At 42.1% G+C, this 18,285-nt stretch overlaps 1 protein-coding gene across 3 annotated transcripts in view; it reads right to left on the reverse strand.

Annotated features, from left to right (window-relative positions):
* Positions 1-18,285, reverse strand: part of SCG3 (secretogranin III) — a 46,513-nt gene that overhangs the window by 7,679 nt on the left and 20,549 nt on the right. For all 3 annotated transcript variants that reach the window (XM_066592602.1, XM_066592601.1, XM_066592600.1), the window contains one exon: positions 3,756-3,839. In XM_066592602.1, the coding sequence (XP_066448699.1) occupies positions 3,756-3,839 (84 nt within the window). The remainder of the gene's footprint in view (positions 1-3,755; positions 3,840-18,285) is intronic.

The raw sequence follows: 18,285 nt of genomic DNA on the forward strand, positions 1-18,285 counted from the left end.
GTTTAATTGTACTGTACAGTTAGCACCAGCAGATGGGAAAAATATATTATTGTGTAAATAAAAGTTCAATACGTCAAATATAAACATTTTATAAACACACAATTATATACATATTGTATAAATACAACTTTATCTCATGTATTAGTAGTTTCAGATATTTGAAGATAGGCATTGCTTTCACATCTGTGCTTTTATTTCCATTGTTCAGCTCCTTCCTTGGAGTGGAACAATAAAAATATGGAAACCACCAGATTTGAAGCAACTCAAACGGTGCCAGACGAACCACACTGACTATTATGGGGTCAGTCCGTATTTCAGCACGCCACCCAAAATCTTCCCGGAAAAAATACAGCACCATGCTGCACTATTTTGTTTCAGATCTGCACCAAGAGGTCTATCCAAAAAAACCTAAAACATAACAAAGGCTTACACTTTGCATCTGAAGGTACATTATTACTTCAGCATCAATATCTGTCTGTATATTAAGACTGTAAAGTGTGAAGAGCCTGTCCAATACATGATATGTGATGATGATTGATGAAGAACAAGTGATGAGTGACAAGACAGTTATGAGGGATTACAGAGTATTCAAGAACAAGACACTACAAGAGGTGCAAGGGAAATTAGGTAAGGCAAGTAATAGAATACTTGTTCTGTCCTTTAAAAGGGTTGTCCACTTACTGGACAACATTGATTCAATAGCACCAAGTGTCTTAAAATGTCAAACAGAGCAGTACTTACCTGTCCTCTGCCACAAGGATCCAGCACTGTTGCCCCACTGTCCTCCCGGTGATTGTTGTGGAAGAGAATGTCAGTGGAAGTCACCTGATTGGCGCAGCCAATCAGAGGCTGCAGCATCACCGCCTGTTCTCCTGGCATCAGTGCTAACATCCTGGGCACCATGATGCCAGGAGTTCAGAAAGGAGATGCTGTAACCTGAGGCAGAGGATGGGTAAGTACTGCTCGGTTTGCTATTTTACGACACTTGTGCTATTGAATTAATATTTCCCGGTAACTGAACAACCCCTTCAACTGCTCTATATATCATTAGAAAAGACTAAAAATTTGCATTTTTTTTTTATTTTTAGCCAGTTACATGACAGATAAACAACCCTGGGTATCTTGTGACTACACATCACTATCACTTGATAAGCACTTCAAGCATAATTTACATTGACAGCTGGGAAAATGTGGGGGTTCAGATTTCCCCTATACAGCAATTTATAACATAAAGAAGCTGCAAGCATTGGTCAAAAGGAGCCGTCACATTCCCTAGAAATTATTTAAGGGTCAGGTTCTCTTCATAGATTGATGTTTATATTGGAGGACAACCAAATTGTATGTAAGGCAGTACTTTTGGGTATTGCTTAGCTGTTTTCATAGCCCTGCTCTGTTATGGTCCTGCTACTCTTAGTGACCGCAGCATAGTTATATTGTCTACTTAGAAGTCTGAAATCTACCTCTTGTCTCATTACAGGTTCAGACTACTGCTTTATACCTTCCCCATTCTTTACACTGCAGGTCTGCTTGTTCAAATTGGTGGCTATGAATAACAAGCTCAGCAGGAAATAATTGCTTCAAGAACGGATTTCTATTGCAGCAGGAATAGAATAACTATAAAGGGCTGTACAAATAAATAAACCTCTACTTATCAAGTTATTGGGTAAATGATACACATGTACTTAGGCAAGTGAGCCTGAACATGGAAGGGGTCTGTGAAACATCCCTCTACATGGGGACTAAAATAATAACTGCAATATTCTCTTATTTCCTCTTCTCTTTATAATAACTGGTAAGGTATTAGGCCTACAGTTTTTGAAGGTCATAATGTTTTCTTAAGGTGGTATTCATCTCCTCCTTGGCGGCTCAGTGTTGTTATCACGTGCAAAACTGCATTTCATTGTCCACAAACTAAAGTAGTTAGAACTCTTTAGGTTCATATAGATCGCCAAGACTGAAGCAATAGAGAAGAGAGCCAGAAGTGCTTTCACTGTAATCAAATGACTTTCAGGTGCCAGTAGGACGATGGGCATTGTAGTTCAGTAGCATGTTTAATACAGTTTTGCACTGTCTAAGTGGGAGTTACCTTTACCATGTGTAGTGGACCAGCACATACTTTCCTGGCCATACATGTCATGTCTGATGTTGGTCCGCTGTGCAAATCTGTCTAGTCATTCTGTTATGTGTATTGCACAGCTGCAGCATGTGATGGATTAAGTATTTGCAAAACCCTGGGGATTGTCTGTAAATGTATCAATTTATGTCCAGTCACATGGTATGAGTGAGGCTATAAATATGAGTGTGTAAGAACGGGAAAGTCAGTCCATTCTTCGGGGTTAGAGATTCTTCTTGGTCCCTGAGGCTTCAGAGTGCCCGTCACATAGGGGTACTTTCAACTCTCATGTGGTGAACAATGGAAAAGGAAGAAAGGTTACCTAGCGTGTGTGTATCTATGATGAGAAAAGAGTAAGCCCCGAGAGAGAGAGAGTGTAAGCCAGAAGTAAGTGCAATTTCCAAGGCCTAGTGCAGAGGTACTTTCTGACCTCTTTTCCTACGCGGCCGTCCGCAGTTATTGGATCACCACATGGAGGTACTCTTCTTCATTTGTCACACCCAGCTGTCCTGAAGTCTGAGATCACCGGGTGGAGGTACTTCTAAGTCTGTTGTTCACGCATGGCCGTTCTGAAGTCTGGGTTCACCATGTAGAGGTACTATTATTCAAGTCTGTTTAATACCTGCACTTTGAGAACTGTCAATTGGGCCTTGTGTTATCCTGAAGTTATTCAAATAAAGTTCTTCCAGGCCCTGACCATTCCCAGGGACCTGAGGTACACTAATTCTGTCTGCGGATCCATTTATTTAGCACTAAGGGTCATCAGAATGGTGGCGTCACCCGTGATAACACCTATCCCTGTTTTCATGTTTATTGGTCATCCCTCTTCCAAGGGTGTCCAGAAGAGGCACAGTGCTGACCTGGCCAAGACTACATGCATCCCTCCGGGAGGGAGCTTGGTAAGTGTTGCCATGACAAGCCAGCATCTTGCCCTCCCAGCTCCTCAACGTACGCCCTGTGTCCGGGGTCATCCTACGGGGCACTGCACATGTATCTGTATGGTCAGTACCTTCTGTTACTTCCATTTCACATGAACATAGCACATACAGATGGATTGATTTAATAAGTTCTGGCTTCAGTCTAAAAACTGCAATGTTTTGCCCTTTAGGGCTTCTTCAGACGGGCCCATGAGCAAATATGCTCGCCGCTACAGAGCATATTGGCGCTTGAGCTTGTAAAAAGTCTTCTTTTTATTAGCATTCGAACTTCGTGCTATTGCACCAGTTAATAAAAAAAGCAAAATTGGTCCTGCCCTATCTTTCCTTACGCGTATGAAAACTACATGCGGGAAAGATAGGGCAGGGCGAATTTTTTCTAGCGCATAGTATTATCACAGGAGAATCATGCTAGTGAAAACAAAACCAATTATTTCATTTTGTCCTGTTTTATGGGTGTGATTTCCATGCCCACAAAACATTAAGAAAACACGGCAATCTGTTTAAGCCCTTACTGCTGCTACTGCTCAGCTTGAATAATAACTCTTCCGTCAGTAGTGATGTAACGGAAACTTGAAGATAATTCAGAATGTACAAACATCGTAGCCTGGTGCTGGCTGTACTGGAAAATGTTAGATAGCTTGTCTGCTTATTCCGATAATTATGGAACCCACTGAGCAAACAACACATGATGTTCATTAATATACCTGCAAGGACTTTGTTATTGGGATCTACTGCATTCTTTCCCAGTTTGTTCTTTGTCTGTGCAGCTATCATGTCGTCCAGGTTCTCTGCAAAAGAAATTAATTATTTGTTAGCAATATTTTGTCCATGTACCTCAAAAATATTGCTGAGAAGAGAGCATGAGTATTACAGAATGAGCATATTCACGTAACCGGCTATCAGGAATGAAATGTTATTTACAGAGGATCTTGGTTTAGTAAAAATCAAGAATGATCTCAAAATACAATCATACAAGATTCTGGTGACCATTTCTAGTACATATGGAGCACCTTGTAGCAAATGTTTTTGGTAATTTCTTATTTTTTGATAGGAAGGTCCATCTTTAGGGTACAGCCGCACAGGACATAAATGCTGCGAAAAAATATGCAGCGTAAATTGACCTGCCATGCAGATTGCAAATCTGAAGCATATCAATGTATATTGTGCATTCTCTCCATGGATTTTACCCTTGCACTCTAAGTCTTTTGTGGCAATTTGTTGTAAAATCCCTAACAAATCCGCATGCAGCTTTTACTGTAGGTTCAATATGGATTTTGCTGCAGAATTATGCCAAAATCTGCAGCAGATTCTCCGCCGCAGTGGGAAATACAGCCCATGTGGATGTACCTTTACACATATTTTAACATGATGTTGTCTCCTATGAGAAGTTGTCATCAGTGGAGATCTTTGTCCTCCTGCTAGCACACCTCCCTGAATCTCTAAGTTTATTAAAATCTACCATTCATTGCTTTGGGACTGAATGCAAGTAGGGTTCACAGAGCACAGAATGTCACCAATGAGACCTGACTCGTCATAAATAAAAGTGAACCTTCTCTTGAAGTTATTAAGCAAATGTGCAAAAGGAAGCTCACCAACCAATTTAGTTGCGACCATTTAATTGTCTCACAAAAAACGGCAAAAATTCAAGCATTTGCCCAACCATCGGCCTATGTAAGAGCCCCTTCACAAGAGCGTGCTTGTGCGCGTAAAATCTGCACTTGCAATACGCAGAGAGTAAAACCCATCAAATTCAATGAGTTTGTTCCAACAAGCATGTTTTGCACGCTTAGCAAAAAATGCAGCATGCTCTATTTTTGTGCGCATTTGAGTACCAAAGGCACCATAGAAGTCTATGGGAGGTGCACTAATGCACAAGGGGATATGTAGATCACTGCGCAAAACCGTAGGGAAAAGGACACATCTGAATCTCATTAGGCTAATAGCCTTTTAATCCACAGAAAGGGTGTATCGCATGTGTGTGAACTTGCCCTGCATGTGCAAAAAGTACAGTACTATGCACCTTTATGTGCGCAAATCTACCTCGTCCAACCTTGTTCACAGCGCTAATACATTGTGCTGTGGCGAGCGTTTTTGAGCATATGCTTTTGTGAAAGGGCCCTGAATATGCCAACAATTAGCTGATGAACAAGCAAACACCTATTCAATAGCTAATTGAATCTTTCATGCTGGCATAAAAATGATTGCCCCATGTAAGAGTGGTTTTAAATGGTCAGATATCTGCCCATAGTAATGACCACCAACTGACAATGGGCATTTTAATCAGCACTCATTTAAGGTGTACTTATACACAAAGATGATCACTCAAAAGATGGCTTTTGAACGATCATTTTGCATAAACTACTAATTGGTACCAATGCCTATTAGTACCAATTAGTGGCTGTGTGAACCAATAGGAGCTGTATTCAGAGAACAGCGGGTGGTCTATTCTCTGAATACATTCAGTTTGTTCTACCACGGGGCTGACAGCTGAGACAATGTTATCAGCACTCCCCAGGCAGAACACAGCGTGTGGTCCTTCTTATCAGCAGTTCAGCTTCACTTAGAAATTACTTATTTTCAATATGGTGGGAGGAAAAGATTTTGTTCCTGTTGTCGTTATACCAGGCCCATGTTGAGTATCTTATTTTAGGGTAATGATGACTTCGGTAATATTCAGACTCAGCATAGTAGAAATAAACTTCTCATTGTTCCCCAGGGTGAGCACCACATTTACTGGTTTTCATATTCACTTTCTAATCTCCAGTACTTGTCCATGATTAGAAAAGCTTCTTTGCTCTCTTTCAAAAACATTGCCACCTCTGTCTACGGGTTGTGTGTGGCATTGCAGCTTGGCCCTATTCACTTCCATGCAGCCCAGCTGCAATACCACACACAGCCCATGGACAGGAGTGGCGCTGTTTTTGGAAGAAAGCAGTCATGTTTTTCTAATCCTGCACAACCGCTTTAACGATAGGATTCGTATTACTGTTTTTCCATTGTAAGGCTATCAATAATGCAGAACAGCTGCCTGCTTGTCCATACACAGCTCAACAAATATCTGGTTTGTCTCTAGCATGGATACGTAATAGGATCAGAGCCATCTGCGTACAGGTGGACAGTGTTTGCTTTGAGGTACATTAAAGCATTGCTGGAGGTGACTCATCCAAGGCTCCAGACTTGCGTTTGTGGCTGGTTTCCAGGCAACTGAGTGTCCTAATGGCTTTGCAGGATCTTATCATTCTATTTGACTTTTCTAATTCTATGAATTATAAAAAAGTCCAGCGACATCCTTCCTTTAACCCCTACTTTTCTCTTACTGCATCCATGGTCTGAACTGTGTTTTAAGTAGCTAGTTTACCATTTTTTGATTTCTGGATTATGACAGATAACTTTTTAAATCTCCCTAAAGTACCTAGGGTGGTTTTATATCTGTGCTGGAACCTCATCACAGATCTGGCGCAAAATACCGGAAGAACTAACGCTGCATGTAGCACTTTTTCTTCTGGAAAAGTGCCGGGCAGCTGTGAAGGAAACTGAATAGACCCCGTTATAGTCAATGGGGTTCGTTCTGCGCTGTTCGGTTCCGTCATACGACCTGTTTGGCCAGAGGATTCCCCTTTCCTGCTCCTGAATGGAGTAGGGAAATAGAAGCCCCGCTGCATAGAAGCCACCCTATCATCTACAAGTCCACATCTAGTTATGTGACATTGTTTTATACTTCTAATACAATGCTGCATGTAGCTGTGTACAGTATGTGCTACATAATGCACAATATAAATGATGTCATACTGTATGATGTATGCAGCAGTCATTACTAAATAGATTGCAACAATAATTATGTTTCTTCTAAAGACGTCATCTGAAATATAGCAAGCATACTCTCTATATATTTCCCGTATGTCTCCTTGCTGGATTTCAGCTTTCCCTAGATCAGAAACTGAATTTCTTTTCAAGATAGCAAAATACAGAAAAGAAAGTCAATAATAATAGCAAATAAATGATGTTTATGGCTGCAAGTCCAGGACACTGAACAAAACTCCTTTATAAACCATTTGTGCTTGAACACCTTGCTTCTCTACATGTTGCGGAAGTACGATTAGCCTTATCATTAGTGGTACTTAAAACAGTGCTGCACCTGGCTATTCATTTCATAGTCCTAACACACCTATGCAAACTAGGCAGACGGGAGGGGGACATTTATCAAAAGTGTCTTAACATGTAGGATTCTAAGGATAAGCAAATATGGTGCAAACTGCATTAAATATAATAAATGTGGTACAACTCAGTAGGCACGTTAGGCAAGCTTCTTGTCATTATATCAGGTTTATCACTGGCTGGTCTGCTGGTATATACACACACCAATATAATTTGCACCAAAAAGTGGTATAGAAATGCGATGGCTTTCACCACTTTTCTTCCCTTTGCCATTCCCCTTTCAAAACTATCGAGGCATAAGACGTTAAAAATACAATCAATTTGGTGTACAACATGTAATCCAATTTTTGGCATTTTTTACGTCAAAATGTTTGCACATTTTGCTTAGTAAATCTTATGCAGCGCTATTTCATCTTCTATTAGAGCAGAATTCAGCTATGGAGGCTCCAAAAGGGAACCTGCAATGCTGATGTGAACTGACCCTAAAATTGTATGAATCAGTATGTGTGTGTATATGAAGTGCATTAGGGTGCAAGGAGTGTGGGGTATACTGTTGGATTAAGGGATTGGGTTTTGAGGAAATAGGATGACAAAAGGACAGAAGCTAATTTATGAAATGCGCTGGGCCTGCCTATAGAGATGAGTGTTTAGGGAATGATTTTAACCCTTTGCAAATCAATTCTGGATTCTGGGTTTCCTAGGAGGCTTTCTCTTTCTGCCATTATACAATGGCGCCATCTGCTGGCTAGAGCCAGTACTGCTGTATGGGACATGCTGGAGAGGCCCCCGACAACAGAACAGCCAGTAATAAACCGTAAGAATACCCTGCCGGACGTCTTGCGACATCTGAGCTGTACAGCCTTCAATCAGAATGTCTGAAGACGTCAGACAGTGGATTGTAAAGGGTTAACTGTGGGTGTTGAGAACTAATCTGATTGCCTGGGGTAGAACATTTTAGAGAACAGTAGGAAAGTATTGGAGATGTTCGGATTATGAAGGATGTTACTCCTAGACTCTTGGCAGAATGTAGAGCATGGGTAGATTGGCAGACAGAGATGATGGAGGAGATATAGCGCGGTGCAGCACCGTGGAGAGCTTTATGGATGAGAGTGCATTCTAAAGTGTATGGGCAACCAGCACAGTAACTGGCACAGGGAAGAGGCATTGGGGTACTAATTGGACAGAAAGATGAGTCTAGCTGCTGCATTCAGGATAGATTGGAATGGGGAGAGCTTAGTGAGGAAAAGACTGATTAGTAGTGAATTTCCGAGATAAAGATGAGAATGAATCAGAGCAACAATAGAGTTTTCCAGAGTGGAATCTGGAGATGGTTTTAGAGCGCAGGTGACATGAGCGTGCAAGTGATTCAGTAAAAGGAGTATAGGAAAGATAGTCAAACATAATCCCAAGATAGCAGAATTTATGCTTGTTTTTTCCTTAAAGTAGGAAATTGGACTTTCCTGAGAAAACAAGTAACAGCTAAGTGGCAGGGCCATCATTCACCCTAGGTAAAGATTCAACATGTGCTACATGTTATAAGTTTATATCAGTTTTTTTTATGTAACCTCTTTCATGAATTACATTTTATGAAAGGGTTATATTTCCTAGAGTTGGATCACCTAAACCAAATTCTGATGAATTTTATGGCCTTTGTCCTTTGTGTAAACTGCTAAGGTCATTGAGACCTATAGAGGCACAAAGCCATGAAATGTAATCAAGGTGAATTCTGCAGATAATGAGAAAGGAAGCCACTGAGGAGGAACACAGTAAGATCACACACTGGCCTTCTAATGCACTGCGCTTAATATGACATTACCATAAGGTCATGATGCTACTGTAGCTTCCTCTTGCTCATGCTATATGTAATGCTTGATGAGCCAAAGAACAGTTTGACGTCACTGAGTGCAATGAAGAATCGTTGAATGCATGGACACCGCTAAAATGACCATTACTATGGACCTATTTAACTATGTGAATGCCAAAGTATGAACTGCTCGTATGTATACATTAAAATAGAATATGCAATTTAAGTATTGGACATGGGTACTAATAATAATTTTTATTTATATAGTGCCAACATATTCTGTAGTACTTTACAATTCTAGGGGTGAATGTACAAACAAAATCAGAAATTATATGGTGACAAACTAATCAACTCAAGTAAGAACAGTGAAAACTAAAATATTTCACAAAATGACTGATGTCAACATATTCCGCAGCAAAAATCAGACATTACAGAGAGCTAACTGATTAATAGTTCAAACTATAGGAATAGGGGTTCTGCTTGCAAGAGGTTACAATTAGAGATGAGCGAGCGTACTCGGATAAGCACTACTCGCTCGAGTAATTTGCTTTATCCGAGTACCGCTGTGCTCGGGGCTAAAGATTCGGGTGCCGGCACAGAGCGGGGAGCTGCAGGGGAGAGCGGGGAGGAACGGAGGGGAGATCTTTCTCTCCCTCTCTCCCGCCCGCTCTCCCCTGCTCCCCGCTGCGACTCACCTGTCAGCCGCAGCGGCACCCGAATCTTCAGACCCGAGCACAGCGATACTCGGATAAAGCCAATTACTCGAGCGAGTACCGCTTATCCGAGTACGCTCGCTCATCTCTAGTTACAATCCATGGAGAAATAGGGATGATACAAAAAGAAAAAAGTGCCTTTTGTAACCTTTTATAAAAAATAAGGTAGTATACCTAAAGCTACTTGAACCAGCACAAGTCAGTATAGACATATTTACAGGCATTAGGATACATGGAGTGTGGGGATTGCTGTTAGATGAAGGGATCAGGTTCTGAGTAGTAATATAGAAGTGGAGGCAGTAAAATGCAAGGAGTTAGATTAGGGAATATGACAGACTTGTCTAAGATGTCTTATTTAGAGCATACGTAACACTGGATATTAATCTGATCCAGGGCAGCGCATTCCAGAGAACTGGTGCAGCTCGAGAAAAGTCTTGTAAATAAAAGCAGGAGATTCAGATATTGGAGAATGTAAGTATTATATTGTGAGCAGTCTGCAAAGGAAGGGTAGAGTGGTAGCCAAAGATGTGGAGCGCTGCATCACTGGGGAGAGCTTCTTGCAGTAAGAAACGGTGGATTATAAAAATGTTTTAAGGTGCAGATGGTTTAAAGCATGCACATGATTGAAAATAGGGAAGAAACCTTAAGAGAGTGGGTGTGCTACTGTAAGGGGCACATGCACAAAAAATTGCATCAAATTCACTATGTACACCAGAATTTGCACCAAATTTTGGCACCACAGAACTGAGCATGCTCACTCAGAACCTTTTAATGGCTGGAGCCCAAACTATATAAAAGACCATTTTTGCTGCTTGTAGAAGAGAGCATAGAGACTGTCAGGGAGCTAAGGTGCTGCTGGGGAGCTGCCAAGAGAGGCATAATAGACTGCAGAGGAGCCGCTGCTGGTGAGGGAAAGGAAATCCTGGACTCCTGGTTGCAAGAGAGCTGCTTGTAGAGGAAAATGATCGGTGGACTGAGCAACTGGAGACTGCCTGTAGCCAAAAGGGAAAGACCATCAGCACTACATCCCCAACCCAGTGGGGGCATCTGGACTGCGATAGAGACGAAGAAGAGTAGTAGTAGAGTTGCACTCCTGACCTTGGACAAGCCTGGATGGGAGAAAGGGTGAAATCAGCTGTGGATCTGCATCTAAATCTGCTTCAAGATCCATACCAATGGTGCGGAGGATTGTGATAAAGAAATTTTGTGGATTTTGCCACGGATTTACTGCTGTAAACATACCCTTAGGCTGCTTTCACACGGCCGTAAAACTTGCGTGAGATGTGTGTTGCAAGACACACAAATCTCGTACGAATATGAACTCATCCTTTTGTATGGAGTCATATATGTATACGAGCGATGCGGTGCGGGGAAAAAATCGCAGCATGTTTATTCTCTTCGCGCTTCTCAGAACACATTGCCCATTGATTTCAGTGGAAGCTTTAGTGCACCACATGGCTCTTACGAGTGTGATGCGAGGTTTCCCATTGAAATCAATGGGAAACACTTCTGATTTTCTATTGTGCGTGAAACTCGCCCAAGAGGATTGAAATTTCACAGATGTGATGCACTTTTGCCTGAAAGACACCTCACATCTGCAGGTAAAGCGCATGTTCACGAATGAGTTTCACAGCCCCATATTGCGCTCGCCCATGTGTAGGTAGCCTTAGGGTGAAGAACCTGTCAGAGGAAGAGTCCATCAGTGTCACAGTGCATTAAAAGGCAGGAATAAGTGAACGTATAATTGTACTGAATTGAACTTCAGTAGCTGATGATAAATGTGCCCAAACTAGGGGCATTTGAATCTATCATTAGTGGGGTTTTTCTGGTCTTTTCCTTTATTTTTTCCTCTACCTGCCTCTCTCCACAAGGCTTTTAAATGCAACTTGTTAAAATTTACCTCCCAATGATATCTATTAAGAACATTTTTGATCTTTGGAATATGAGCTTGAAGTACAAATTGGTAATTACAGAAAAGCTTTTCTAGCTGCAGTATACTCTTATAGAATGTACAGGAGTATATTTAGCTCTTCCAGTAATAGATTAATTATTTCCTTTCTTGTACCAATTGCATTAAGCCACACTCTATCTTGCTGCTAATGGATATGAAACTTGATATTGCTTAATACAATACTTAATTTTTAATATACTGCTTTGATCTGTCTGGATGTTCATTCTTACATAATTAATTGCAGTCACTGAATATAGTAACAACAAATGATCTCCAAGTTCTTCAGCATTGTGTCTGAGTTTTAACGAGTTTTAAGGATGAATTGATGGTTTAGTGTACCAGTATAGTATAACATTTTATAAATTAGGTTTTGTTGCTGTGATTTGTATAGAGAGCCAAACAAAAATGCTGCCCAATTTAATAAATAAGTTTTCCTCCTATCTGCAACACACTGGGCCATAGTATGATCAGGATGAAGACTTGGGGTTACACTGCCAAAGATATTACATAGTGCATGGCTGGAGAACTTAAAGGTTTTCTGTCACTAGGGGATGTCTTTCCTCTTTTATGTTCATTTCACACAGTCGAGCACAATATTGGGACGTGAAACATGCGAGGTATCTGCGAATGCGAGGCGTTTTCTAGTCAAAAACGCCTCCCATCACTTCAGTACAGTTACAATCCTCTGGCGCGGCTCTCATCACTTCAGATAAAGTAGCGATTCTCTGGTGCGGCTTTTAGCCATGCCGGAGGATCGGCAGGTTTTTCCCATTGTTTTCAATGGGAAACCTCACATGACACTCTCGTGCACATTGTTCGGGTAGAACGACCGAAATTAGCATATGCTGCGATTTTATTCCCACACCGCCATGTAGGAAAGAATTGCTCATGTATATGACCCTATTCAAAAGAATGGGGTACATATTCGAACAAGGTTTATGCATCAAATCTTGCGTGATTTTCTTGGCCGTGTGAAAGCGGCCTAAGGCTAACTTTACACAAGCGAGCGCGATAGGGGTGTGTGAATCCTGCCTTCCTATCGCAATTGCCATCCATGTGAAATCTGCAGCGGCTGATAATGGGGGGGAACTCTGTGAACCTGTTTTTAATGGGAGATTTTATATCGTACCACATGCGCCTAGCGCATGGTGCAATGCTGCTGCCGGCCCATTAACACAATAAGCACTGCAATGTGAGATCATGCAGCATGATAGCACATGCCATGATTTGTTTCCCGCATAGCATCACGGAGCCACGCGGTAAAACATTGCTCATCTCGCGATGCACAAATAATGCACGATTTTAGCGCCCATGTGAAGCCAGCCTAAGGGCTTATTCACATGAGCATATATCGACTGCCGTTTTCACGGCCGGCTGATATATGCTACCATCTAAGCTGTCTCCCCCTCGCTGCCTCTCTGCTTCTCTCCTCCCTTCCGGCTGTTTGCAGTGGGAGGGATGGGCCTCCCCGCCCCTCCCATTGCTGGCTGTGGACAAGCGTGAAAATGGCGGCCGACATACGCTCATGTGCATAAGCCCTAGTGAAATGTTTTTCTCCTATAGTAGTTCCTGCTTCATTAATGGAGATCAGCCCTGAGATGCTGAACTCAAGACACAGGTTCTCTATGCAGACATCCTCCCTATTATGTTAGTATTTTTTTTAACTTCATTTTATTTATCATAAATCATGTACAGTACAGAAATGAAAAATTATTGTTGATGCATGGCATGTTCAGTGAAGAGCGTTATCCTGTACGATAGCAAAATGTTAATGTGAAAGCGCCATTTCTTTTACTGCAGTGTTTGAATTACAACTGTAATAATAAACTTCTTACAACATAAAACAGTCTATGCTGGTTATATTATTGTACTAGTCCACAAAAATTAAAGAATAGACAAAGAAGAAAAAGTAACTAAACCCCAGTATTTAATTTAGGGACAAGGTAGCATTTGCCTTGAGCCAGGAGCCCCATATCTCCTGGTATTTGCTCGGGTAGCCTCTATTCTGGTAGATAGCTTTTTCGTAGGGAATTACGGTGTTTACCATCTGGATCCAACGTGACACTGAAGGCGGCTCAATGGCCATCCATTGCATAGCTACCACTTTACGTGCTAGAAATAACTCTTCTGTCAGGACTCAGGGTCCGGGGAACTGGAGGTCCCTGAAAATACCCGCAACCCCTGTCCCTACCTACTTGCCCCCCTAGGTTAAGCCCCAGGGTGACAACTGGGTGACGGTCCCTAAACTCACTAGGGAAGGGGAACACAGGGACTAACAAACAGACAGACACTGGAACAAACAACAGCAAGGAGAGTTAGACTATCCGGGTCGGCAACGAGAGGATACGTGGTACAAGAGGGTCAGGCAAAAGGCAACGTCAGGTACAAAAACAGGTAGTCAAAAGTCAGGAGTCACAACACAAAGTACGCTGATGTAGCAGGAAGACCAAACTAACACTGCCAAGGGAAACACACACAGACAGGGTTTAAATACTGTCAGAGCTTCCGCCATAGCAGCTGATTAGGGCTGGGGGCGGAGAGTCTGACAGCAACTGAGAACACCCAGCCATGCTGGGGAACCTGCCCCCATACCCGCAGGAGGCAGCGACAGAAAAGCGTGCTGGGTTGCCTTGGTGCCAAGGACGCGGTGTGGGGCGGCACCCACCATGTCCCTAGCAACCTGGTGGCGAGGAGGAGGCCGGCGGCCAGGGAAGGTAAGTGGGACTGGGGCTTCCCTGCACTGCACAGCAGCCACCTGGGTGACAGGACCGGCGGTGAGGGCACAGAGGACCGACGAGCCGCCAGTCCTGACAACTTCTCTAAGAAAAATGTGAGTATATTTTGGCCAGAGCTCTTCTGGTAATAAACCGAACAAAATTATTCTGGGTTATTATGTTAGTATTGTAAGGTGTTGATCATCTATTTCAATAAGTAGCTTTTCTCAATCTTTATCGTATAAATTACGGTTGCAATCAAAATTTTTGAACCCCCATTGCAAATTACATCACAGAAGAGGAAATAAAAAATTAAAAACAATCACAGAAAATGGCCGTTACTTACTGACCTAGGAGTGCATATAGATGCATCCTCCTCTCACCATGCAGGTAGCTGACTACCAAATGGAGGAGCCAATAACACCTGTGCAGGACACAGATAAGACAGCCACTCGCACTGCCTCTTGATAATGAGGGGGGTGGCTGCTTGGAGCATACCCCCACACATAGTGGACACAAGGTGCCAGACTATTCTGATACATGTAGTCCACCATGCAGACCAGCAACCCATTAATGACGCCATGATAATTCGGCGAGTTGCCCTGCATTTCCAAAAGTGAACCACATTGGCACTGCCATCCTGGGCTCCCCCTGGAGTCCCAAAGCCACACTGCATGTGAACGACAGATAATAAATGCAAGGCAACGGTTGTATGTTGGCCAAGATACATGAGCCCATCAACCACTTCACGGTTCCTTGCGTTGTAGTGGGTCCCTACACTAATATAAATGCATCACAGAAGGGGAAATAAAAAATGAAAAACAATCACAGAAAATGGCCGTTACTTACTGACTGAGGAGTGCATATAGATGCATCCTCCTCTCACCATGCAGGTAGCTGACTACCAAATGGAGGAGCAAATAACACCTGTGCAGGTAGTCAGCTACCTGCATGGTGAGAGGCTGCATCTATATGCACTCCTCACTCAGTAAGTAACGGCCATTTTCTGTGATTGTTTCCCATTGCAAATTAGATTTATTTATCAAATTCAAAAACTTTCAGTTGTTTGCAAAATAACCCAATAATTTCAAATAACTCAACACAATTCATTTAACAAATGGTTTCTCCAAATACAGCACAAAATGCTACATTCAACCCCTTTTTACACCCCAGGGGCTGTTTCAGATGACCGTATATCGGCCGGGTATTTACGCCAGCCGATATACGGCGTCTCTGTCTGCAGGCGGAGGAGGCTAGAAGAGACGGGAGCAGTGCTCTGAGCTCCCGCCCCCTCTCTGCCTCCTTTCCACCCCCTCTCCCCCCCCCCTGCACTATTTGCAATGAGAGGAGGCGGGATGGGAGTGGGGCTAAGTTCCTGAGAATTAGCTCCGCCCCCTTAATTGAAAATAGTGCAGAGGGGTGGAGAGGAGGCAGGGAGGTGGCGGGAGCTCAGAGCACTGCTCCCGGCTCTTTCAGCCTCCTCCGCCTGCAGACAGAGACGCCGTATATCGGCCGGCGTGAATACCCGGATGATATACGGTCGTCTGAAACAGCCCCAAGACATACATTTACATCTCAGACGTACAGGGTTTAAAAAGAGCAGAATCAGGAACCGATCCATACACTGAGGGTACTGGCTGCCTTTGACAGCTGACACCCATCTACAATTGCTGTGATCAGTGTAAACGCTGATCCTGATTGTTAACCCTTTAAATGCTGCTGTCAATTCTGACTGTTAACCTAAGAATATATGTGTATATTAATGAACTGGAGGCCATTATTCAAGAGGAATGGGCTATTATAAGCTGGTGGCTTGCTATGCAACAGATCATAACAGCAAAAGCGTTCCTACTAATTACTAAAACTGCTTGCCATAAAAGGGTTAAATAATTCTGAGGCTGCCACAGTCATTAAAAGTGGCACTTTGTGTTGCATTTGGAGAGAACACTTGTTATATTGTTTGTGCTGAGATATTTAAATTGTTCTTGTTCAATTATTTTTTGACAAACAATTGAAAGTTTGAAAATGTGGTAGATAAACCTAATTTGCGATGGAGGTTGAATCATTTTGATTGCAACTGTATATCGGTCTTGTAAGCTGTCAGTCTTTTGCTCTGGTAAGGCAAGTAACTGACATTTTTCAAGACTGAGGAAGATGTCCGTTATTTTCAGAAAGGCCATGAGAACGTCTTTATTCTCATGACTGATCTGTAGAATCAAATATGAGAATACCCAGAAAAGTACTAATGCTAGACAATAATAACACAACGTGCTTTATGGAGGTCTCCTGATGGAAGCACTGAATATTTTTCCCCAATGCAGTATTAGCCCAGTTAGTACGCTAGAAAAGTATATGAACACCCAGATGCACCAAAATCATTATTGGTAAAGCACCTCCACCCATTGGGAAGCGGTGTGGCCCTGAATGGTACTGCAAGCTCAGTCACTTGAACACCGGCTTGGAAAAACCGCTGATTGGTGCGGATTGGATCCGTCATCAATAGAACAGTCCCAGGAATCTGTTTTAAGAAGCTTAATAAAACTGCCACTTCAGATTTCTAATGATTACTTGGTTTTTAAAGGGACACTGTCACCATTGAGCAGCACTATAAACTCTTTTCAGACCTCTGTGTGTGTGTTCTCCTATGGAGGTCTATGGAAGAGCATGTGCACAGCAGTTTGCAAAGAGTCAATTTTTCAGAACACACGTGAACTTCACAGGAAAACACAGCGGGAACCGATGAGTGGGTGAGTATAAGAATTACATCCCTTGGATCCCCATCACCTCCCGGAACAGCTCTATAACTTTGTTTATGGTGCTATTCTGTGGTGACAGTGTTCTTTTAAAGAGTACCTGTACAGTACTTTAATGCCGGAGTGCTCGCACTCTGTCGGCCATTTTTGGCTCCTCACCGTAGCTTAAGAGGCCTCATATGGTGTCATATGGGGCAGTCTTCAGCTGCTTGAAGGAACCGCAAATGGCCAACGGAGAATGAGCGCTACTCTTTAAGTGGTTTTCTTCAAACTGCACAGAGTTGAAGTTGACAATGACATTCTAAGTTTGAGGCAGATTCTTGAATGGGGCTAAGCTGCACATTGACTAAAGTGTGACTGCTTGTAGATTAAAAGAAGACCTTTTCTTACACAACCCTTTTAGACTACAGGTACTATAACCCTCTTAATGTGAGAAGATTGTTTCAGGTCAGCTTTCACAAAGAACACTGGCTGGCTCTACTCAGTTCTGACATTTGTGCTAAAATCAGCGAACAATCTTAAAGTGTTCTTAAAAGAGAACTCAAACGCAACATTTTATGTTCACCATCAATCTCCTCTGTATAAAACCGGTTTCTGGAGACTGATAGCTTTTCTAGGCACATAAATATTTATTGTACAAATACATTGCAGGGAGATAAAAGGAGTCAAGGTTAGGAAAGGCAAGAGATTCACAAGGGCAGACTATTCTGCATCATTCTGCTGGCGCGGCTGCTATTTATTGTGTAGATCACAATTTTTTCTTCAAAATAAATTGACAAGGAGAATTTGAGAGACCTTGAGCTTTAGTGGATCATTAAAATATTGCTGCATAGTCAAAAACACGCAGAGGTTATCTTATTGTTATTTACAGAATGTTTCCGATTATGCACATGGCATGAAATTACATCTGAGATTCTGGTAATCTGGTAAAAATCAATAACCTTCATATGTAACTGTTCTAGACATATCCATTACTTATATGAGGCTAGTATTTAGTATACTTTGTTATCCTGTACTTCAAGGGAATGTGCCATCAGAAAACGAAATATTGTGTGAATCAAGTTTTTATGTTAAACTTTTTTTTTTTTATTTTGGGTGATTTTTTTTAAACAAATTTTCCATATCTGTATGTACATGTAAAAAA

The sequence above is a fragment of the Eleutherodactylus coqui genome, chromosome 2 (assembly GCF_035609145.1).
Source record: "Eleutherodactylus coqui strain aEleCoq1 chromosome 2, aEleCoq1.hap1, whole genome shotgun sequence".
NCBI lineage: Eukaryota > Metazoa > Chordata > Amphibia > Anura > Eleutherodactylidae > Eleutherodactylus > Eleutherodactylus coqui.